At 32.1% G+C, this 24,174-nt stretch overlaps 2 protein-coding genes and 1 long non-coding RNA gene across 8 annotated transcripts in view; 2 read left to right on the top strand and 1 right to left on the bottom strand.

The window, feature by feature from the left end:
* Positions 1-1,197: 1,197 nt before the first annotated feature.
* LOC143191587 (uncharacterized) lies at positions 1,198-8,591 on the top strand. The gene is made up of 9 exons (XM_076396804.1): positions 1,198-1,528; positions 2,258-2,473; positions 2,527-2,664; positions 2,725-2,932; positions 3,139-3,322; positions 4,869-5,079; positions 5,219-5,353; positions 5,410-5,590; positions 7,999-8,591. The coding sequence occupies exons 1-9, from the start codon at positions 1,361-1,363 to the stop codon at positions 8,253-8,255; spliced, it is 1,698 nt and encodes a 565-aa protein (XP_076252919.1). The 5' UTR covers positions 1,198-1,360; the 3' UTR covers positions 8,256-8,591.
* A 1,573-nt stretch (positions 8,592-10,164) lies between these two features.
* The window catches only part of Agpat2 (1-Acylglycerol-3-phosphate O-acyltransferase 2), a 52,970-nt gene continuing 38,960 nt past the window's right edge, over positions 10,165-24,174 (top strand). Inside the window, exon 1 of one of the 4 annotated variants that reach the window (XM_076396796.1) lies at positions 10,165-10,198. In XM_076396796.1, coding sequence (XP_076252911.1) covers positions 10,180-10,198 — 19 coding nt within the window. In that variant the 5' untranslated portion in view covers positions 10,165-10,179. Of the gene's footprint in view, positions 10,199-15,173; positions 15,340-19,104; positions 19,214-20,572; positions 20,613-24,174 lie in introns of those variants that run through there. The other 3 variants (XM_076396799.1, XM_076396797.1, XM_076396795.1) reach the window with 3 other exon arrangements.
* Positions 10,760-12,331, bottom strand: LOC143191585 (uncharacterized). 3 transcript variants are annotated; one of them, XR_013004557.1, is made up of 4 exons: positions 11,648-12,331; positions 11,435-11,584; positions 11,308-11,385; positions 10,760-11,229 (listed from the first exon to the last, which is right to left on the bottom strand). It is a non-coding gene; the product is annotated as an uncharacterized LOC143191585 (long non-coding RNA). The 3 variants fall into 3 exon arrangements; XR_013004558.1 differs by having other exon boundaries at positions 11,308-11,371; XR_013004559.1 differs by having other exon boundaries at positions 11,435-11,535.

The raw sequence follows: 24,174 nt of genomic DNA, 5'->3' as shown, positions 1-24,174 counted from the left end.
AGAACAAATAAAATCGAGAATAATCAATACTTCATTTGTTTGTTAGAAATGGCATGTAGGCGTAAAAAGTAAAGAAAATTTAACGCATTATGCATTAAATAACAGTAATTAATATATTATCGAAGGTTTTTAGTTTTGTAACACGTAACGGTAACATTTTTATAAAATAGCGAAAAATAAAAGTAAAAACCTGTTATTAATAGTGTCAAAAAGAAAATGCCATTCAGCTCTTAAGTTGATTGGAGCCACTTGCTGATGGGTTTCCTTTTAAGGGCATGATGTAATCCCAACATTCTCGCGATAATTTAAGAAGAAAGGTGAATAAAATATTAAAACTGTATGGAGTTCGTTCAGCGAGTGACAAGAATTTTAAGTATACCTGGCGTAAAGTTAGTGAATATTTAATCATTACGTATTGCAAACTCAAATAAATTTTGTTATATAATTGTTTTTTAAAATACGAAAAATGTACAATACATATCGTATCCCATATAACAATTAGTAATAAAACCTGAAGTTATTGAAATAGGAGTTAAACTAATTTATATTAAGGAACTACCCTGATTATATATCACTTTTTATTTGTTCATCATATTTTAAATAAATCTCATTTTGTTTATGGAATTGGGGTATAAATCAAAGTTTTTATTAATCAATGTTGGTCCCAATTTAAGATAGTTTCGGATAAAAGTTAATATAAACATAAACAAGTTTAGCCACATACCTCTTGAATCCTTCATTTATTTTATGCCTGTAAAAAACAAAGTTCAATATTCTCCAGGCCTTCTCACATTTTTAAAACAGAATATTTATCTAGGTTTACCTTTAACTGAAATGAAATTATTATTGGGTTTTTAAATAATGGATTATTAAATATTTAAGTAACTTTACGAGACTAAATTATTATATTAATTTCCTTTAACATTTTATCTAATTAATACTGAGAAAGATACCGATAAATGGTAGGCCATAAAAGTGAAATAATAAATGCAAATACTACGTGTACATTTTCGAATAACCGTATCTTAAAAAAAGAAACTTAGATAAACATGTATATTTGAGAAGCCATTGTAAAACAGATCCCCTTTTGAAGGCGGCATGGCCCCAGGTAGAAATTTGAAATACGCGCCAAAAAGCAGCTGTACGTTCTGTCTCGGAGGCTTCGAATGAGGGGGCCACGCGCAGGTCAAGACACCCACCCTGAAACCGTCCTCAGTCCCATTTCCATCGCTGAGGCGGCGCCCCACACTAGTTATTTTTCAGTGCCGTTACCAGGGTTTTGTAAACGCGGAACGAAAAGACGTTTTTCTGACATCGGCTAACGGCTTTATCAAACCGAAACCGGGTATTTCTATGTAAAATGGAGACCACGGAGCCTTTGCAAGTGATAAACGAAGCTTGGAGAAGTTACGCAACGATATGTAGACTTTGTCTGCAGAAGGATGGCTTTATGCTCGGGATTTTTAACAATATTCAAGGAAAAGAAAAAAGCATATCGAAGAAAATTGTCGATTGTACAGCACTATCCGTAAGTAAATGATTGCTTAAAAATTTACTACCGCCTCTCTCGTATATAAAACGTGTACTCACTGGAATAACCGGTAGGGATTATAGTTTTATTATTTCGTTTTTGGTAAAAGCATGTATTTCCTCAGATTTCTTTGTTTTCTTATCTGAGAATGCACATCCATTTTGGATTTCAGGAAACAGAAAGCTCAGCGTTGCCAGTTGTTTCATGTTTCACATTTTCCGTATTTCTTTCTTTTAACTTGACGTTAAAGTATATGATAATTAAATTTTTAAAATTATAACTAATAATCCATAGATATACCCTGAATTATTACGTACCGTTAATTTATATATTAAATTATTAGTTCTGTTTTTAGTTTAAATTAACTGACTGGTCTGGCATCGTCGCCATGACGTTTAATTTGTCGGTTTGGACATGGACATGGTAAACGGCGGTTTATTTAAAATATCAATTTAATATTGTGAAATATCACATAATGTTTTTATTACCGTATTGAATTTTTAATAATCCCTGAATATATTCAAATTAATAAGTGTAACTTTAATTGAGCATAAATCACATTCTCAACTAAAAAGGTATGATTAAAGTCATTATTTAAGGCACATTGTTTTTGAAGCTAGAAGATTTACATCATACAGAAATTTACTCTACGATTTACATGTAACTGACTGTCCATTTTAATATAATGGGGTGCATACTATATGTTAACATTTTTTTGCAATTTAGGTTCATCAAGGAGATGGCTTACCAAACGTAATATGTCACAGATGCCTTTTTAAAATCGAATTCTGTTTGGAATTTCGACAACTATGTTTTATATCCGATGCGACTTTGCGTCAGTTAAGCGGCATATCCAAAGAGAATGGCGATAATTCAAATTCGCAATCCCATTTGCCGCTTTATGAACAACTCGCAAATGGAAGTGATGAAAATGTTGTGATGGTTTGTACAATTCTTGCTAGTATTTGACCTGTTACTAACGCAACATATTTCAGGTTGTAGATCCCAACACATTAGATTATGAATCTGACTACGACTCAGAGAATGATCGAAATAGTGAAGCGGAAACTAATGAGCTCGACGGCAAAAATGTTTCAATGTGTAAATTTTGCGATCATGCTTTTACTGATAAGGTGAGTTTATCTGTGTACACACCTGTTGAAGCTAAATACTAATAGGTTTTCCCATTTCAGGCAGAATGTATGGAACATGAAGCCACCGCACATAATTCAGATCAACCATACAAATGTGCGAGTTGCAGCATGGATTTTGCTGACCGATTACTGTATTCAGCTCATATGAAAAGTGTTCATAAAAACGATAAGCCTTATAATTGCCCACAATGTGATAGAACTTTTGCTAGAAGATCAGATCTTAGAAAACATACTATAGTCCATACAGGTGAGAAATGCAAAGTGATTTATGTTCTATTAGTAGTCAGAAGAAGTCAATACTTTGGTCTAATAACACTCAGATCACAGAACTGTAGTTGTTTTTTAGATTATTTAGAAAATCTCATTTGTTTATAACTTTTGATATTAGATGTTAAACATATTTAGGCTAAAATAAAGCATAAAGGCCCAAAAAAAGAATATATCTATTTTCAGGTGTCAAACCTTATACTTGTACTGTGTGCTTCAAATCATTCTCCAGGAATACGAATCTCTCCAAGCACATGAGGATTCACTCTGGAACAAAGCCGTTTGTTTGTCAAAAGTGCCCCAGGACCTTTACATCACGGGGAGATCTAAACAGACATGCTATGATCCACACAGGACAAAAACCTTTCAGGTATTGCCAGTATTTTTAAGTGTAATCATAACAGTTTAACTCATTTATTGCTTATTTTTATTAATACCTAAGTAAATAGTGGTAAGTAATCTTAACAATAACTTTTTAAAATTGTAGTGACCTCACGACAGTTATCCCTTCCAACTTATTCCTAAAAAATATTTGGCCTATGACTTGGTTTTTAAAGATTTTTCCTTTGATCTTAAACTATTTTTCAAATAGGGATATATTCGCCGGCCTTTGCGGTTTTAAAATATGAGACTCAAGGTCACCGAATGACAAGTCTAGGTAAATTACATAACCTCAGAATAATAAGGTTTACAATGTCAGTTGATAAACAACACATTCGGCAATGTATCTTAAACGAATTCAAACAAGGAAAAAATGCTTCTAAAGCACGGAAATCAATTTGCGGTATTCTTGGTACCGATGCTGTATCTTATGAAACGTGTAATTATTGGTACAGACGATTTAGAAGTGGCGAGTTCGGTCTCAGTGACCATCCGCGCGTTGGACAGCCCCGAAAATTTAAAGATACTGAATTACAAGCTCTGCTGGACGCAGATTCGACCATAACGCAACAAGAGCTTGCAACTCAGCTAGGTGTCACCCAAACAGCTATTTCGAAACGTTTATACCAAATAGGAAAAATCCAAAAGATTGGAAGGTGGGTTCTTCGTGAGTTGACTGGGCATGACCTAGGTCAACGTATGAATGTTCCTTTCATTGATTACTCTACGATATAAAAAGAATTTGCGATGAAAAATGTATTTTTTACTACTGCCACTTGTTCCAGTTCATATAGCACTCTTTAGTCAATAAATAATTATTATTTTCAAAAAATTTCAATATATTGGGGTGACAAAATATTTTCCCTGTAATGTTTACATAGACAAAACTGTAATTGTTTCTAAAGAATTATTTTTGGTTGCTTTTTTTTGATACATTTGTAAATTATAAAACTCTTGTTTTTTTTGTCGATGTTTTTGTAAGTCGAATACAAATCAAAATTTTTTGGTATTTTGAGATTTGCTGCCAGTCATATTTAGTTTTATATTCGATTTTATATTAAAAAATGTAAATATAGGTGGTTAAAAACGTATTTTCAGTGTATACACGGTCAAAACTATAGGTGTCCTTAAAAACCCTTGTTTATTATATTTTGAAAATTGACGCCAATCATATTTAGCTTGATTTTTGATTAGCATGAAAAAATCATCTCGGAAAACTTGTTTTGTTATTTTGACAGCTTTTATTCTATTAATATTTTTAAATGCCAATATTTCGGGATGTCAACAAAGCATTTTTAATTTTCGCAATTGGTTTGAAAAGCTGTATTGTTTTTTGTTATCTTAACATTTGACGTTTTATTTAGATTTAAATTCAATGCTTAGATTTGACAGTGGAAAATGGTCGATATTTCCAAGATTACATTCCTTCTTTTCTTTTTTTTTAATGTGAAATAAATCACGTTATTGATGAAATGATTTTATTTAAAAAGAAATGGATAGAGCTCCTTTATTTATTAAAAAGTTTGCGTTTTTAGATGCAATTACTGTCATCTCACGTTCGGTCGAAAAGATAAACTGCATCGGCACGAAAAACGACACTGGCCTCAACAAAATACCGAAGATAAATCTCGGGAATTGCAAATGATGAGGGAGAATTTGGACCTAGGGGAATATAATTACGGAAATTTGAATAACGACACGTTCGAAAGGAATGAAGCGGAAAATGATAAACAGGAAGAAAATATGGTAAAGAAAAAATATGTCTATCTATTAATTTTTGAAAAGGCGGTATACAAAAGCGATATTTTCGGCACTGACCGTAGATGCTTTCCGTATTTCCTCGCTTCCGTTTCTGAACTTATCTTAAATATCACCGATTGTGTAGGTCATAAATTTGGATCCCTTTAATCACAACGAGTTTGGAAGTGAAACCAGTTTGCAAAGGGGTAACGCTTCCGAGAGCGAGCCGAAAGAAAACGATCTTCCTGGTATCCCCGACCATATAAAAGATGAGTTTAAGGTAATATAATTGGTGTGGTCATATATATTTCTTCTATTTATTTATTTTTATTGTAGGAGGAGGATTCCATGGTTTTTGATACCAGCAGAGATCATGTTACAGGGGAGAGCTTTTCCAGTGAGGCTGACCACGACAAATCGAGCGCAGAGAGTCCTGGCAGACCTTTCAAATGTACTCATTGTACCAAGAGATTTTTTACACCTGATAATTTAAAGGACCACATGGCGAGACATACAGGTAGTACTTCGTTTTTATTTCCTATCTGAAAAATTCTATGTTTCTTAATATTTAATCAAATCCTCATGTGGGATCAAACTACCTAAAAAAAAATATTATAACTTTCGTAAACTTAAAATTAAACAATTTTCTTGTATATAAATATTTTTTATTAATTAATTGCATCTTACATTAGATATGCTTAGTACAATCGAAGACCGAAAAAAAATGTTTGCCAAAATTATTATTTTTTATTCAACATAATTCCCTTCAAGGGTGATACACTGATTATAGCGACCCTCCAACTTTTCGATACCATTTTTGTAGTACGATTTGTCCTTTGCTTCAAAATAGGCCTAACATTTTTTTCCAGCGAGCATTTTTTTGAGATCTGAGAACAGGAAATAGTCGATGGGGGCCAGATCTGGAGAATACGGTGGATAAGGGAGCAATTCGAAGCCCAATTCATAGATTGTTGCCATCGTCTTCACTGACTTGTGACACGGTGCATTGTCTTGGTGAAGCAGCACTTTTTTTTCTTCAAATGCGACCGTTTCGGCGATTTCGTCCCTCAAACGGTCCAATAAAGCTATGTAATAGTCGATGTTGATGGTCCTTCCTTTTTCAAGGTAGTCAATGAAAATTATTCCATGCGCATCCGAAAATACAGATGCTATAACCTTGCCAGCGGACTGTTGCGTTTTCCCACGCTTTGGAGCTTTCTCACACCCAAATATTAGTGAATGATTTGATGTACATCTTCAGTTGATATCTTTAAACTGTCTGATATTTCATTCAATTTCAATTTACGGTCATTCAAAATCATTTGGGGATTTTTTAAATGCTTTCGTCGGTAACAATCTCTTTTGGGTAACCTCTATTGCGTTCACTGTCTTCGGTGCTCATTTCACCACGTCTAAGCTTAGCATACCAATCCTTGATGGTTGATTTTCCTGGGATAGTGTCCGGAAACTCGGTATCGAGCCAGAAACTAATGATCCGACAGCTGTCAAATTAATACACGCATCTTTTGAGGGTCAGGGCTAACTAAAAAACATATGGATTTAATTCTAGTAGCGCCATCTATGTGTCAGACCGTGGACTTTTCAATTGACCTGTTACATCGAACCGGAAGGTGACCATATAAATTGATCCGACCTTCTCTGGACGCAGTTCATGCACTTTGGTGGGATTCGGCAGTTGAAACATTGTGCCGGCTGTTCGGTGTCTCGTTGGGATTCAACTGTTACTTTTTGGTCTAGCAGATATTCAATTTTGAATATCTGGTGCTCCTTTCTAGGCACCATGACCTGAGTGTGGCATGGGGCTTTTCTCGAACGATGGATGGAATGCCTTTTCTTAGAGTGTTTCTCTAACTTGGTCGTCTGTTATAGTAGTCCTCTGATGACACCCTTGAGTTGTCTCTCTTGTAAGAATGAGGAATGGAAAGGATACTTCCTCTCCTCTAGGAGCTTGGTTGTCAATTTGTGGTCGTCAGCGATTTTGGGGTAGAATACCGATACCTCGGGTAATGCCCTCGATTGTACTGTTTTTAAAATGTACCGACGAGTTCCATATATTTGGTTTTGTCTCGGAGTACTATCGGCAGGATTCTTCCTTACTTCTTTTGTGGTTTTGGGTTGGCTTGTTTGTTGTTTCGACAGTTTGTGAAACAGTAGAGTTTACCTGCCTTTTCCTCTTCTATGGTGCCCATAGGAAGTTTTGTTTCTTGTTTAATTTTGTTGTGTTTGTTTTTCCTTTTCAACTTTCTTGATTTGGTCTTTTCATAATTCGTTTTATCGCGTGAGCTCATCGTTGCGGGCCTGTATTTGATGTATCAGTCGCGTAGTTCCGGAACATCCTTGTTCATGTCTTGGAGGGCCTTTATCCTCCGGTCATTCCGTATAACATCATCATTGAGTTGTTTGATTTGGTGTTGTAGTGCTTCACTGATTGTTCTGGTCGTTGAATTGTGTTCGTTTGAAGAGGGTGATCTGTGATTTTAATAATTGTTCCCGTATTAAGGTGATATTTGGAGTTGATTGTGCCATTGGGGTATCTTCTGTTTTGCTTATGATTTTTATGTTGGATTGTAGTTTCTTTCAAAAGCTCTTTAAAGAACTTTTCATCTTGGTGACTTGGGTGACTTGTTTGGGCCTTTATTGAATAATCATTCATGGGTGTATTGGGGTACCGACACTTTGTTGGGAACTCTCGACAAGTCTGACCACTTCAAGCGCTCGACCACGACCATATAAATAGATATAATTAGAAAATGTTTTACATTTTTTTTAATCAGGCTTATCAGCCAATCCTAGATAAATACTTCGAAAAAATGTAAATTGAAAAACGTAGAATACTTTTTCAAACCATAAATCACTACATTCTCGTTAACCCAATTTATTAAATTAAACTCTTCATTTTCACAGGAATACGACCTTTTGGATGTCACGTTTGTAACAAATCTTTCATCAGGAAACGAGAGTTGGATAGACACGTGGTCACCCACACCGGCGTTAAACCGTTCAAATGTCCGAAGTGCCTGAAGAGTTTCGGCCGAAAGGATAAACTAGTCAGGCACATGCGGATTCACGACCGCAGAGAGAACTTCCCCATGAAGAAGGTGATCGGTAGTCAAGACAAATTCAGGAAACCAATCTTCCTTCAGAACCAGAAAACGGATTGAGCCGTAATTTATCTTTTTCTCTTGTACCAAGATTGTTCTATCATTATTTGACAATGTCTCAAAAATATATATTTCCTTCTATCTGGTATAGATTATATTGTCTCTGCTCTGCCTTTGGTTCAGCGGTGATAGGAATCTAGTGTTCCGATCTACGAACCGAAGATGCTTTCAATTGTTATTTGAGATACTACCTATTTACATCTATAAAATATATATTTTTGTTATATATGCGTGTTAAGATTTATTTTGTAATGTTATATAGATACTTTAAATATATATATTTTTGGGACATGGCTTTTTTCTCATGTTTGACAATAAAATATTTGATTTTTTGTACATTGTTTTTTATTTAAGAGTAGTTATAAAAATATCGTATATTTGGTTGACTATGTTTTTTTTTGTATATTTTAAAGTCTTCTTTTACCAACGAGGGTTTATCCGGACTGGACCTACTGTTCAACGTGGGTTGCGAACAACTGAAATAATTGCCTACCAATGTATATTCGGTTGTCCAATATCTAATTAAACATTGTTTTTTTTATATTTTCTATATTGTTCTAAATCAAATATAAAATCATACGATGTTATCATCATATTCTTGTATTACTGGGTAAAGATGTTTGACTGTTCTGTAATTTAAATAATTAAATTTTATAATCCATAAATTAAAGGATTCTATAAAACTTAAAATGTATTTCTTCTATTACATAACATACACCAGGCTGTATGTTTAGTTGCCTAGCTATAATAAACGTAAAATTTAAACGTATAAATGTGTCATCCGTTTCAAATTCTATACAATAAAAAATGAAATCTTTTATAAAAAAATTGTTTATATAAATAATAAAATATATAGCTTTATATTATATAGTCTAATTACATCATATAATTGTACCCAATAATAGTAAAAATTAATATTATTTTAGTCTCTATTGTTACATTAGGGGCATTAGCAAGAAAAACAAATACAGTTTACTGTTATTTTTCAGTAGTCATGTCTTTTACTCTTTTTCGTGGTTAGAATAATATTATAGGTAGGCTACCGATAAAATAATATACATAACATAATTACATTATGTACACTACATGCTGTTTACTTTATCAAATTTAAATCGTTAGTATATTATGAAAACACACGTTCATAATTTTTCTATTTTAGAAAACAATTATTTTATCCAAAATTATTATCTAAAGAATAACTGTCAAACAATAACATATGACTGTCAATATGTCAATGTCAATAAATAACATTTAACCGTCAAATAAAAATCGTTTTCATTTTTGGGTTTAGGTGAGGGTTAGTTATGTCAATATTTTATATTTTTTTAAAATCTGTTGTAAAATATCCTATATTTCATCATATATTTACACCTTAAGTTATTATTTAGTACTCAATCATTTAGTATCCACATTTTGCTTTCTTTTTAATTCATTTCAGATCCAGACAACTAATTATGTTATTATTTATAACAGTACTTTGTCAGAAATGGAAATCTGATGTCAAAATAAAATTATATTATAGATAGTCATGTTTTATCTTTTCATAATTAATAGTTAAGTTTTTGTGTTATAATCTATTACTGCATTTTTATTCATACACTAACAATTTTATTAATCTACTCCCGTATACACTATCAACTATCTCTAAATGGTGTCTGACATCCAATTAAATATTCCGTCAACATTCTAGGAATACGACGGAAAGCCTAACCACTATGATGACCTTGTTAATGACCTTTATATTAAATAATCGGTTATCAATCAAGTTATGACCATTTAAATAAATAGTTAACGTAAACTGCATGTTAGTTCGCTAATATATTTATTGCATTATAATTTGAAACGTTTGGTTATGGTCGGTTATATATAATTTTCTTGATAAATTGCCGTTAAATTAAAATATAACTGACATATAATTGACAATATGCAGGTAATTACCAATTGTAAGTAATTTCTATTATTAATATTGTTATTTACAAAACTTCCAGAATAGAATTTCTTGGTAAGCCGCAAATATTTCTTATTATTGGTGGTTTTGTATACAATCGCATCTATTGCGTTATAGATTTTATTAATATCCTCGAAACTACGATGGACAACAGATTAGTAAGGATAAACAATGAAAGTCATTCACTTCAATTTTTGTTAATCCGTTGTTTTACAGTTTTATTATATTAAGATTTGTTAATATTGTAATTCGGCAACCGAGAGAGACATTGAAGTAAAAGGTAGGTGAGAGGGGATGTCAAATTAATGACATTTTAATGCAATTTGGTATATACATACAATAAAGAAACTTAGAAGCGCATCTTCTATGTTAAAATTGGTTCTAAGTTACGCTCGGAATCCCGGTGTCAGGGCGCTTACGCATGCGCCGAATGACAGTTAGTTACGGCGGGAAATTTAAAAATGTTTAGTGGGAATTTTAAAAATTTCAGCTGGAAATTTAAAAATGTAGAGTAAAAAAGAATAATGTAGAGTAACTAGAAAAATAAAAATATAAATATATTTAAATATATTTTATTGATATATTATAATTACATTAATTTTCCCTGACCATAAAGACATTGTTATAATCACAGAGATACTATACTACCCAAAACACGTAATCCACTGATATTATCTTCTCTAATATTTAAAACAAACATTAAAATAAGATAATATAACTATTAATGGTTGTGTTGTATTATTTTTTAGAATCAATTAAATTAACAATCTACCTAAATTGAGGTACATTTTATCAAATATGACAACTGCAGTTCGATCTATAAGGTTAAGTTTCTGAACAAACGACCGAAATAGCTACTTCAATAGCAAAAAGGAACCTTATTCAGTATCTGCATTAATGTTTTTCTAGAAGGCAAGCAGAATATCTTCGATAACAGTTTATCCTGTGCCACTGCATTTCAATAAGGATAAAGCCATTAGTTTTTTATCCAACCTGAAAAGAAATTGATGGGACAGGCTGAGTTTTCTGTAAATGAACATATACATTTCAAGTTAGAACCTCCATTCTCTAATAACAAACATAAGTTTCTTATTATATACTTACTTCTCCTATATATCTATCAGCCTCAAAAAACGTATGTGATTTATTGAGGGCATATGTTCCTTGTCTTAATAAATATTTCTTAATTATTTTAATGCAATAAATCAATATTATTTAACAAAATACTTACTATTTAAATTACTAGTAGGAATTACATCTTGTTTCAGCCACGGTTTTCCACATTTTGGTCTAGAGTCTTCGTCTTTAAAATGATTACAAACTTTTCTGGATCTACATAGGAGATCATAAGAAATTCCCTTAAGGTTTTATTTTTATTACACTAGTAAATTAAAATACACAGAATAATCTAAAGTAATTGTCAAATATATATAAAAACACATACCGAAAAACTTGACGTAAATAAACACTACAAATTATATCACCTAAAAATGGCCGTTAACTGCTTAGGTTAGAATTATTAATACCGAGACCGAACGAGAGAGAAACACACATACAGCTGTTGCATTTTTCATTTACATTTGGCCGTGTAACGGGGATTCCGAAAAGCTTAAACGTGGGATCCGATTTTGCCATATAACTTTCAATTCTCAATTTCTTTATTCCATGATCTTTGCATTGATTTTAGAGGAATATGTAATAGTAGACCATGCAGTATTGCCTAAATTACTATTTGGATTGTACGCTTTCAAATTGTATGTTATTTCAAGCTGATTAATGAGAAATCAACCTGTAAACAATGAAAACGTCGTACGATAAAACTAAATTAAAAAATTAGTATTCGGCAAACTTCGATAGTTTCCGCCTGATATTGCGTTGTTGCCATTTACAAGCAATCGAGAGGTATTAACCAACGAACTATAATCATAGAGTAATAGAGATACAACTCAATAGGGGACTTGGAGTGTGCTTTGCCCAACATCCAGATGGCGCCATAATAGGCCATTCAAATAATTTGATTGGTCAATTTAGATGTCCATTATAGGAACCTATAAGAAAAATATTTTACTGTGAATACATTTGATTGGCTCATTAGTAATGTTTGGCACGTGACAGTCTTGACGTCATGTTTAATTGACCAATGCAATTTAAATAAAAAACATTTTTTTTCTGAAATAAATTTATTAAATAAAATTTAATGAAATATAAATAAAATCTATAACAATAAATATAAATATATAATGTAAATTTATCTATAAAATATAAATATAATATAGATATAAATATATGTATAAAATATAAATATTATATACATAAATATAAATCCATAGTCAAAAAACTTTGGTGCATTGCAAATCAAAATTATATCTTCTTTTTCCTTTTTCATATTTGTTTAGTGCCATCAATTTAATAGGATCTATCAGAGTTCTGTCTTTTTGTTTTCTTATACAGAAAGCAAACTTTGAGTCTTTCCCTCAGAATATCCTGTTTACCTGTTTTCTCACAAAAGTATATAGCACACCTTGTTAGTACTTGTAATATTTTATCCGAAAGATCATTATTGAATGTACAATTGAAGGGTTTTAAATTTACTTTTTTTTAAACATTTGACAAACATTTTGTTATATTAGCGACGTGGCAAAATTGCTGAATAAAATAAAGGACATAGCTCAGAGACCTATTGACAGTATAATAAAACAATTTTGTTGGAGTCTGGGGCTGTTTTTCCTCTATAGAATCAGTTTCAATTTTTGGGTATACTGATTTATTCATTATTGTATGTAAACAAGAATCACACTTAATTTCTTTTTTCAAAAGTTTTACTAAATAACCAGAGATATACACTACGGTACAACTTAAAACATTGTAACATATGGACTGAAGTTATAGAGTCAACTAATTAACAGTAAGAATGAACAGAAAAGAGGATACTGGCTGAATTAATACATACTTTACCATTTCCTTCTGGAGTTTGTTCAAATGTTGATGACACTTGCTTCGGTTGTGGGCCGGGAACGATGGAAATAGGTACTACAAATATATTAAGGCAGTTTAGAAATTAATGGTAACAATTAAGAATATAACTCTTCCTCAATTTACCTTCTATATTATTTTGATTGTGATCTACTTCCATTTGTACATATCTGGGTTCGTGGTAGTATTTTCACCATCACTAAATTGTTCGTAAGTAATTAAAATAAGGAAATAAAGGAAATTTTAAATGTATCATATAAATGTCTGACACACACGGTAACGATCATAAATCTGTTTCATGTTTAACCCAACCAGTTTAGGATTTTATGTTTTCTACTCATTTCTTAAAGAATTCTAAGAAGAGACTTCTTAACCGACGATGCATTTTTAACTACCTGTGTTTGACCACACAACACTTCCCAGAACGAGAATGCTTTTCAACTACCGATTTGTATGTACTAATTAGATAAAATAATAATTTAATCTATAAACGTTATAAAAAGCTGACGACACTGTTCTCTATATAAAGCAGATTGAAAATAGCGTACAAGATAAATAAACAAACCATCAGGGGGGTGTAACTCCAATGGTAAGTAGTGGGGAAATGTTTCGCTTAGTTCAATCATTGGTGGCGCTGATAACGTGAATTTGATTGGTTAGTTTGAAATAGTTATGTACAAACTTGTAAGGAAAGTCCTTTGCTTTGATTGGTCTGCCATTTCGCCTGATTACTTTATGACCTCACATTTATTGGCCAATAGTATTTAAATGAAAATCAAATTTAATTTTTAAAATTAATTTATTAAAATAAAACCCTATTCAAATATAAATAAATGTAAATAATAATTGGTCAATTTTAAATTCCTCACTGTTAATATTGCATTAACTTCATTAAACCAAAAATACAATCACCTCATAATAAATTGGCCTTGAAAATCATTATAGATTGGACAGTTTCAACACTAAAAATGTATGTGTTTTTTCAAAGATATTTAGATTTTAGAGTATTTGATCTGTGGAACTACTTAATATAGAATGTAGATAAATATTGCATGCTGTCTCTTTTTTCAGAAGTTTTGTTAAATAGCCTGAAATAAGACTAACAAACAATATTAGACTCTTGTTTTCCTCGGAGCAAAGTTCTCTGGAACTGAAAATATAGACTCAACTGGTGATTTAACAACCTCTAGTGGTACTAGACCTCTCGTTAAAAAAAATTATATATGATATCTAACATTTTCATCTTCTTCACAATTTGCTGTGAAATGTGAAAAAATTGAAGTGATGATGAGGCCTTTTAAAGATTTCTCGAACATACTACATACTTCATAAGTAGGTTTTGATTTTCTAAATTCAAAATTCTTCACTAGAATGTCCGTGACAGATACGATGACGTTGATATATTTGCATTATGGTTGATCCAGGTAACTACTATTTACTTCTTCAACCTTTTTTTGGAAAAGAGCGAGATCATTCTTTGGGAAACGATGTCTAATTTCGGTAGCAGATTTTCGCCCAGGTACACTACATCTTTTGTTACATGGATGCATTGTCGTCAATTTTTATATTATTACTCTAAAATAGTTAATGTAACACAGAAAATATTCACAATGTAACGAAGTGAACCAATCAGATCCCGTCGCGGCTCTTAGCGTAACGAATAAAACAAGTAATATGTTAACGGTAGCGACATCTACATGTTGGACGTCGGGAAATATTTCCCCAAAATTTCCTGTAAAGTTAAATCTCTATTTCTCTATGATGTAAGCGCCTGATAGATATAACCTTACTTTTATATGTCAATTTTAGACCTTTTTAAACTGAGTTTTTTTTGACTTAACGGAGAAGGTGTATGAGTGGAAATGTCGTTCAAATAATACAACCTCCCTCGTACTACAACATCTTAATACTTATTAGAACCGTAACATAAATCGTAAACCACGTAACGAGCAGTGTGTCCGTATGACCCAATCAGCAAATAATCTTTCGTAACGTTATCACCAAGTGGCGATTCGGAGTATTGTCAGTACAATACAATCGTTTGTGTCTGCTTCGGAGAGTTACCAGTGTTTCAATTGTCCGTTGCTCAATAGATATATGCGCAATCGTGAATTATCGCCGCTGTATTTCCGGAGTGTATCCCAGTGACAGGAATAATCGAAGGTAGATGTTTAGATATTTCATTTTGTGATCAAAGGTATCTGATCTCTGTATTGTGTCAGGTTTTTAAATTGATTTTTAACGTGCTAATAGGATGATTTCTTTTTAGTTGATTGCTATTAACGACAAAAACAAAACTTTTGTTATTATTTATTATGATTAGTGTTATTATTAATTAAATTTTGCGTAGTAATTAGTCCCAGTGGACGGAATAATCGTAATAACATCTTGAAGGTTATTATGGTCAGTTAAATGATAAGAATAAATAAAAATCTGGATGAAGAACGTGGTGTTTTTATGAATTGTGATTACACACATTTCTTTGTTAATAAATTATGTAATGACATGTTCATCAGAGTGATATTTTGATGAATGTATGGAATAGTTTGTTTGCGCGATTTTTTTTTCGAATAAACGTTATCGCGTTACAGATAATTTCAAGTATTTTAAACAAAAATCTTAACTTTTACAAGAGCAGTAAGTGTAATTGAGATCAATTAGTTATTTGTAAATAAAAATAGTTATCTGTAAGAAGTTTTCAGTAGGAATAGGGTGTGTGTATAAATAATCGGTCTTTAAGTATTAAAATAAGTGTAAGGCAAAGAATAGTGCTAGAGGACGCGTGAGAGCTAAATAATATCGGGAATCCGCTAAATAACTGTAATAGTCACAAAAATACACTATAGAGAGATTATTAAATTCAATGTGATATTACTAAGATTTTACCAGAAATAAAAACACCAAACATTTCAAAATTCGTCACGACAACTTAAAGATCAAGCAGTAGTGTTACGAAATATTGACATCACTTATCATTTCCTAACCACCAAATATAACAGGTGAATTGAAAAGTCCTCGGCCTACCCTAGTAAAACATTTTTTTTTGGCAAAACTAGTTTTTTTTTATACAAAATTCCCTTCAAGGGTGAAACACTGATTATAGCGACCCTGCAACTTTTTTATACCATTTTTGTAGTACGATTTGTACTTTGCTTCAAAAAAGGCCTCAGTTTCGGCGATCACCTCTTAATTCGACGAAAATTTCGACCCAGCGAGCATTCTTTTGAGACCTGAGAGCCAGAGATAGTCGTTGGGGGACATATCTGGAGAATATGGTGGATGAATAGATTTTTGTCATCGTTTTTATTGACTTGTGACACGGTGCATTGTTTTGATGAAGCAGCACTTTCTTTTTCTTCAAATGCGGCCGTTTTTCGGCGATTTTGTCCTTCAAACGGTCCAATAACGCTATGTAATAGTCGCTGTTGATGGTCCTTTCTCTTTCAAGGTAGTCAATGAAAATTATTAATCATTAAATTATTATTATTATTCCATGCGCATCTCAAAATACAGACGTCATAACCTTGTCAGCCGACTGTTGCGTTTTCCCACGCTTTGGAGCGGGTTCATCGTGTGCAGTCCACCCGGATGACTGTCGATTGAACTTCGGAGTGAAGTGATGGAGCCATGTTTCATCCATTGTTAGATATCGACGCAAAAACTCGGGTTTATTACGCTTGATCTTCAAACACTGCTCCGAATCATCAACTCGTCGTTGTTTTTGGTCAAAACTGAGTTCGCGCGGCACCCATTTTGCACAGAGCTTTCTCATACACAAATATTCGTGAATGATATGATGTACACGTTCAGTCGATATCTTTAGAGTGTCTGCTATTTCATTCAATTTCAATTTATGATCATTCAAAATCATTCTGTAGATTTTTTAAATGTTTTCGTCGGTAACAACGTCTTCGGTGCTCATTTCACCACGTCTAAACTTAGCCTACCAATACTTGATGGTTGATTTTCCAGGGCCTGTGTCTGGAAACTCGGCATCAACTCTAAGTTTTTGCTTCAACTGTATTTTTTTGCTTCAAAAAGCAATATTTTATCAACGCGCGAAATGTATCCAGTTTTGTGGCAATTTTCTGATATGAAAACTCTTTAATATTCACCAATTTACAAGAAAACAGTGCTAGAAAATAATGATGGTCGCGGCACCTTTTAGTTAAGATATATTTTATCAGCAAGTAAGGCTGAGAAATCTTTTTTACAATCTATTTTTATTATTTCATAACTTTTCAGTAGAATGATGCATTCAGCCTTCATGGTTTGAAAATATTTTGAAAGATAATCCTCAACTTCTGTTATCTGCAATCCTCGATTTAAAGAATCAGTATTCGGTATTACAAATAATACTGAGGCATTATTAATACAAATTATTATCAACCGAAGAAATCTCATTCCGGGGAGAAAAGCTGAACTATTTATTGTTATTGTACATCTTTAGTTTTTAGGTTTTGTTAAGTTCTATTATACTATCGATATTTATTATAGTATGTTATTTAAAAATAGCAATTAACATATTAAAATACGATAAAACATTTGTGGGGTTATTATTCCATTCCCTTTTACGGATCCACAGAACATCCAAATATAAAAGTAATTCTACTTCGTTTAAAATGAAATTATTTATTGCATGTTAATAGATATTTTCTTTTTTAAAGTTTCTTAGTTCGCTAGTTTTTTGATTATCGACTGTTTCAATTGTTTTGCGACTATCGACTGTTTCGACTGTTTTCAGTCGATAGTTCCCAACGTTAGTTTTTTCAGCTAGTTGTTACTTCTAACTTCTGGCTAATTCATCAGATACTGGGAGTGTTGCATATAAAGGTAAAAAGGTATGTTCAGCTATATTCTTAGATGTAGTACAGCCATCGATAAGGTATGGCATGACGGCCTTGTTCATATGAAGCTTACTTTATAATAAAAGAAGCTGCAGCAAGTACCACAAGGAAGTGTACTGAGACCAATTATTTACTCTTCTGCGATTCTTGCTGTCGGCGATAATAACGAAGTCCATCTAATGTTGTGATAGACGCGGGTACGAATCCTGCTGGGGCATGGTCGTAAATTTATGTTTGTGATTGTTTAATATTTGTGATTATCCTAGGCAAGAGTGTAAAATCCGACAAGGAAAATGGCCCCAGTCACGCCAGTAATCACGCTGGGTAAAACCGGATGTTTTTCGAAATGATTTCTAAGTCGGTCATTCGCAAGTCGGTAGGCTTAATGTCGAGGACCGTGGTTCGTCCACGTTAAACATTAGGCCCAGTCCAGATAAAATCTCGTTGGTAAAAGGGAATTTAAAATGTATAAAAAAATGTATATATAATAAATAAATTTAAAAAAATTGGGAGCGTTGTTATCACTACCAGATAGAAATTATTAATTCTTACAAATTTGTTTTATGGGCAATGCGTATGCGGAATTTGATATGTGGAAGGAGCAAAAATTACCAGTTTTTCTTCATAAGAACAACAATTTAGTCAAAATGGTCAAGATAATTTTTGATCACAGCCGTAATATAGTTATCAGACCTGACAAACCCCCTATTGGTGAGCACTTGAGGAGGTTTAATTCACTGATAATCGACGAGTGGCTATTGTTATTGTCGGAGAACATTTGTAGCTGATGTAGGTGATTCGAAGATTCGAATAATCTCCATTGCAAGGAGATTGAGAATTTGGGTCAACCTCTCGTGAAAAGAAACATTTATCGAATCACCCTCGTATTACATTTAGAGTAGCCAAAAATGGAATCATTTTTCTCCATCCATATGTAAAGTACGACTTTAATATTCAGCCCTGTTTCATTGATAACTAGCAACAGATGCGATCCAATCTATTTTATTCTGTCTAGCTATGTGTTCCTTAAATCTAATCCGTATTCTGATTGGTTTAACTATTTTCTCGTTGAACGTAGTTGCGCCCGGTTGTAAGTGCATGTTTTATTCTCCCTGTGTTTATCAGATTAGAAGGCATTGTATGTTAGTTATTATAATTAAATGAATAACACTCAGTCTACTAAATGTGGTGTAAGTATTTTTACTTGTTAAGTAGTTATATTTGGTTTATTAATATTTCTTAAAGTGTTTTTTTATATATTTGAAATTTGGTTGTTAAATTGTGGGATTCGAGATAATTGATCTGGTTAATTGAAGTAATTTATAATAACATAATAAATACAGTGTTTTTATGGAATATTTATTATTCTAACTGATTTTTAAATCATATTCCTAATTTGTTCGGTTACAAGTTCGATAGTATCAGACAGTATTGTGTCTCGTTTTAACTAGAATAAAATGAGAAGCAAAATATTGTTTGATTCCGAAATTAATTTACGAATTGCGACAGGCAATATATTAACATCTTGATGACGTATGTACAAGAAAACTTTGAATAGACTATATTTAAAGTAGTCTAGGAAATAAACCAACTAAAGTAGTTACATATTGCATCGTGTAAGTTATCTGTGTTTTATATTAAGTGAAACTAAATGAAACAATACTCAATCAAAAGAAAAAAGGAAAGGGTACCACAGGACTTGACTGATTGTGCCATTTCCAAGCGTTTCAACATTGTGGATTCCTTGCCTGACAGGCAAAAGAGGAACGTTTTTTTGTGGCGTATTCCGACTGGTGGTAAAAAGTGGCGACAATCTTTATTACAAAAAGGCTAGGTTAGTCTATGAATTACGAGCTGCTAAGACCAAATAAAACTGTTTCTGCAGAGGTCTGCCGACACTAATTGAAGAATTTGAACGATGTATTGGTACAACAAACACATCAACAAAAGCGAGTAACAGGCGAAAAGTCTCCTTATTGCATGAAAACGCTTGGCCCCACGTTGTTGGAGTTTGGAATGATATGCTGCAGTTCTAACAGGAAGTTTCCAGCATACTCTCTAGTCATAGCGCCTAGCGCCCTCTTATTACCACTTACAACACTGCTTGACGACGAACGGTTTCGAATTGCTGAAGAAGTGTGAACATTGATAGATGATTGGATCGATGTCAAAAATTTCCAAACAGACGAGAAAAGAGTTGTAGAAACTGTTATATTAATATATATTCTAATTCTAATTTTTCTTGATTTTTATCAATTTTTATATATATCAATTTTATATCAAATATATATATATATATATATATATGCATATTCATATTTTCTATAGTACAAATCAGGATAAGGTGAACGAAATACAGAACCTAATTTTTTTTTGTAAATTTTACGATTATTAAAACAGTTTTTTATTTGCTAAATACAACCAGTACATAAAATTCTCTATTAACTTTTCAATATTCAGTATAGTTCTGATTGATCGGCTTTTAATGGTACATTGTAGCGGTTAAACTTTTTCCTCATAAACATTATATAACACATCGTAAACAGATTGTTATTTCGAGTTGAATGGATATAGAATCGTGTTCCCTGGGTATGCATTTTTAATGGTTCTTATAAATATAATGTAAACTGACTGTGTATAAAAATACTGCTGGATTTTATTAAATTTATCCAATATTATGCATCAGTATATTGGACGTTTCTGCATCATACAGTATAGAACAGTTCTGTTCAATAAGTTTGCGACATTGTAACCATGAAATGTGGAAAAGGAAATGAAAATACGGACTTGCCTACATACGGATACTGCAACAGTTTGTTCTTTAATTAAGTAACCTTAGCGATGTTTCTTTGAGCTGTGTGAGTAGGTTGTTGTTATGTTAATAGAAAATAATGTTTTAATCTGTAAATCCGGTCTTGCAAAATTATTTTTTCGTCAGAAATAACTGACGCCAGCTAGGTTTTCAACCGAAGAACCAGGTTTACAACACTCTCTATTGTTACTTATTCAATGAAGCCATACAGTAGTGCATTTGTACACAAATAACAGCTAATATAATATTTTAAATGTAAATATAGCATCATTCATTTTATTGGGCAAAAGTTACGAAAATAATGTTTAAAAAGGGTAGTGTGTGAAACCCAGAGAAGCTCCATAAGCGTTTGTAACGTCTACGGTGACGCTAAGAAAGATGGCGTTAAGTGTTTGGTGATATTGGAGAGGAATGTTTCATCATGAGTCGTTCGAATGTAGCTAAAAAATTATCTTCTTTCTCTTTACTATTATATTAACTATAATTAAAAAAACTACCGAAATTAGTAAATGAGAAAAGATCTGTCTTCTATCGTCACAGAGCTTTAGTGAGTTGGGAAAATTGAGACATATTGGCTGGGAAGTTTTGATACACCCACAGTATAGACCGGACTTAATCCTGTCCGGCTATAATCTATTTCCGTAAAACATCCATGATTATCGATTATAATTGTTTGAAATTTATGCGAACAAATTTGTTTTGATAAATACATAAAATATTATTAAGAAAAAAATTCAACCCACTTCAAAAAATAAATAAGAAACTCATTTAAAATTAAAAAAGAATTAAGCTTTTAATTTTTAACAAAAAAAAAACGTTTTAAAATAAAACATGTATATAATAATCCTTGTATTAATTAAATAAAAATAAATATTGGTGAAACCCTATTGGTGAGCACCTGAGGAGGTTTAATTCACCGATAATTGACGACTGGCTATTGTTATTGTCGGAGAACACTTGCAAGATTGATGTAGATACTTCGAAGATTCGAACAACTAATCTCCATTGTAATGAGTTTGAGAATTTGGGTCAATATCTCATGAAAAGGAACATTTATCGAATCACCCTCGTATTAAATTTAGAGTAACCAAAAATGGAATCATTTTTCTCCATCCAAGTGATCCGTTGGTAAATAAAAGATGGTCCAAAAAAGATTGTCGGTTAAATGTGTTATTTTTGCAAAATATTATAACACAAAATGTGTTACAATTAGATCGGTTTTATATAATTATTTTTGTTTTAAATAATAAAATGCTGATTTATTAAACAATTATTGATTATTTATTACTTTGCTGTAATTAAATAGTTTATAACAGCTATTATTAGGAAAAATGTAATTAACTCCAGAGAATAATAGGCAATTAGTAGAAAAAGCAAAAAATAATTGGAGAAATTCTTGTTTTACTTTCACTTCATTACACATTTTTAATAAACTACTTAAATGGCCGTTTATTTTCTATAAAATATCCAGATATTTAGTTTTTTAATAATTACTGATAAGTTCTTGTTGGTTTTTGCCAACTTACCATATATCAGATGTGTTGGTAATTTCTTTTCATTTTTTACCAACGCATTACTTATAAATAGTGAAAATTTATTTATTCAAAGTTGGATGTCTAAATTGATTATTTGTTGGTTTCTATAGTTCATAATATATGACATTAAGATAGGTTTACCAGATAAATAGTATGGTCTTCTAACAAACGCGATTAGGCCTTCCTTTAACCTTCCTTCTTTTGGCATATTCGAAGTAACTATTAGATTCAGAAATGCGTCCCTTTCATACATTTGAATCAGCAATTCATTGACGATTTTCGATTTTTTAATTGCCTGGTCATTCAATTCGTGTACCACCCATTTTCCCATGTTTTGGATCTTTCCCATTGCTTGTAATCGTTTACAAATTCCGATTCGTCTCGATACATACAGTATATGCCATATATATTAATTAATTTATAAATTAAAGTAAGTCACCAAGAGCCAAGAATTATTACGTAGTATCTATGAATGAATGTTATATTTTTATAGGTGGGCTCATATGTTTGTGCGAGTAGACTTTGAACCGTGAAAACGTGAGACCTTGAGAAAAAAAAGAGTATACAAATGACACTAGATGCACCCACTATTATATAAAAAAAATTAGACACTTTAGCTTATTGTTTTATTTATTTATTGAGGCTAGTCAAGTCTCATATATTTTTGGATGCTTGCTTAGTTTTACTGGGGTTTTGGTGATCATCATTATCAATATTATATTATTTTTTCAATATTTCAAAGTCTAAAGTCTTTTACCAACGAGAGTTTTTCTGGACTGGACTCGACGCCGTCGGCATTAAACCTACCGACGAATTTAGAAATCATCTCAGAAGATATCCAGTCTGGTTACTGACGTAACTGAGATCATTTTCCTTGCCGGATTTTGTACTCTTGCCTAAGGACAATCACAAATATTAAACAATAACAAACATAATTTTACGACTGTGTCCCAACAGGATTCGAACCCGCGACTATCGCAATAGTCCTGTCGCCCTTATCCCTTCTTCAACCAAGCCGGCACTTGAGGGGGTAGTGTAGTCCAGAAATTTGGAGATACTCACAAAAGAACGAAACTTTAAATGCAGTTTTCTCGAAACTACTCTTTTTGAGACAATTCTCACATGTTATATCAAGTTCTACTGAACCGATGTACTTGAAATATGGTGTGAATTTTCTCAATACATATAGCAAAACTTAGAATTTTCTATTTTTAAAAACTTCGGAAATTTTCGAACAGCTATAATTGAACGAAAAAAGTTTGTTTAATAGAAAAATGGTTTCGTAATAAGTAAAAGTAAATCTATTGTATGTGCATTGTATTAGTTGCATGTAAATTTGTAATGCAGTAAGGAAGATATAATTCTGAAAAACAATTGAGGCTGTTATGTATCAGGATTCAGTTTTAATCGAAGAGTTTTCCGTTATTTTCTAAAATATTTTCCATTTTCCAGTTTTGTTGACGTTTGTTTTTGAAACTTGCTCGACCATCATCTCTAAGCTTCCTTTTTCTGAATTCCTATAATAATATGTTTTACTTTTGAATTGATAAAACGTTCATTTGGTGGCTTCATCGTCATCAAAACAATTACTAAATACAACGGTATTGGTACATGAAATACTACTTATGATATAAGACTGATTAAATGATTTAGCAAAAAGATGCTGTAGTTTCTGAAGAAGTGGTGAAGGCAACAAGTGCTGACTTTTGATGAACAACCATAAAAGAAAGAGATTAGATAAAGTAAAGAGAAGGAATTTACTATATATAGTGAAATATTACATTGATATCTTAAAAATGTGGCA

The sequence above is a fragment of the Rhynchophorus ferrugineus genome, unplaced genomic scaffold, assembly GCF_030347505.1.
Source record: "Rhynchophorus ferrugineus isolate W39M unplaced genomic scaffold, kcgeb_rfMv2 rfM2, whole genome shotgun sequence".
Taxonomy (NCBI): Eukaryota; Metazoa; Arthropoda; class Insecta; order Coleoptera; family Curculionidae; genus Rhynchophorus; species Rhynchophorus ferrugineus.
The sequence above is the reverse complement of the archived record's forward strand: the minus strand, read 5'-3'. Positions and strand labels throughout refer to the sequence as shown.

Bases quoted from the DNA above. Each gene is read 5' to 3' on its own strand.
- LOC143191587 (XM_076396804.1), top strand. From the start codon at position 1,361: ATGGAGACCACGGAGCCTTTGCAAGTGATAAACGAAGCTTGGAGAAGT. The intron at 2,474-2,526 runs GTTTGTACAATT...AACATATTTCAG, and splicing joins GTGATGAAAATGTTGTGATG to GTTGTAGATCCCAACACATT. The intron at 5,080-5,218 runs GTAAAGAAAAAA...CCGATTGTGTAG, and splicing joins ATAAACAGGAAGAAAATATG to GTCATAAATTTGGATCCCTT.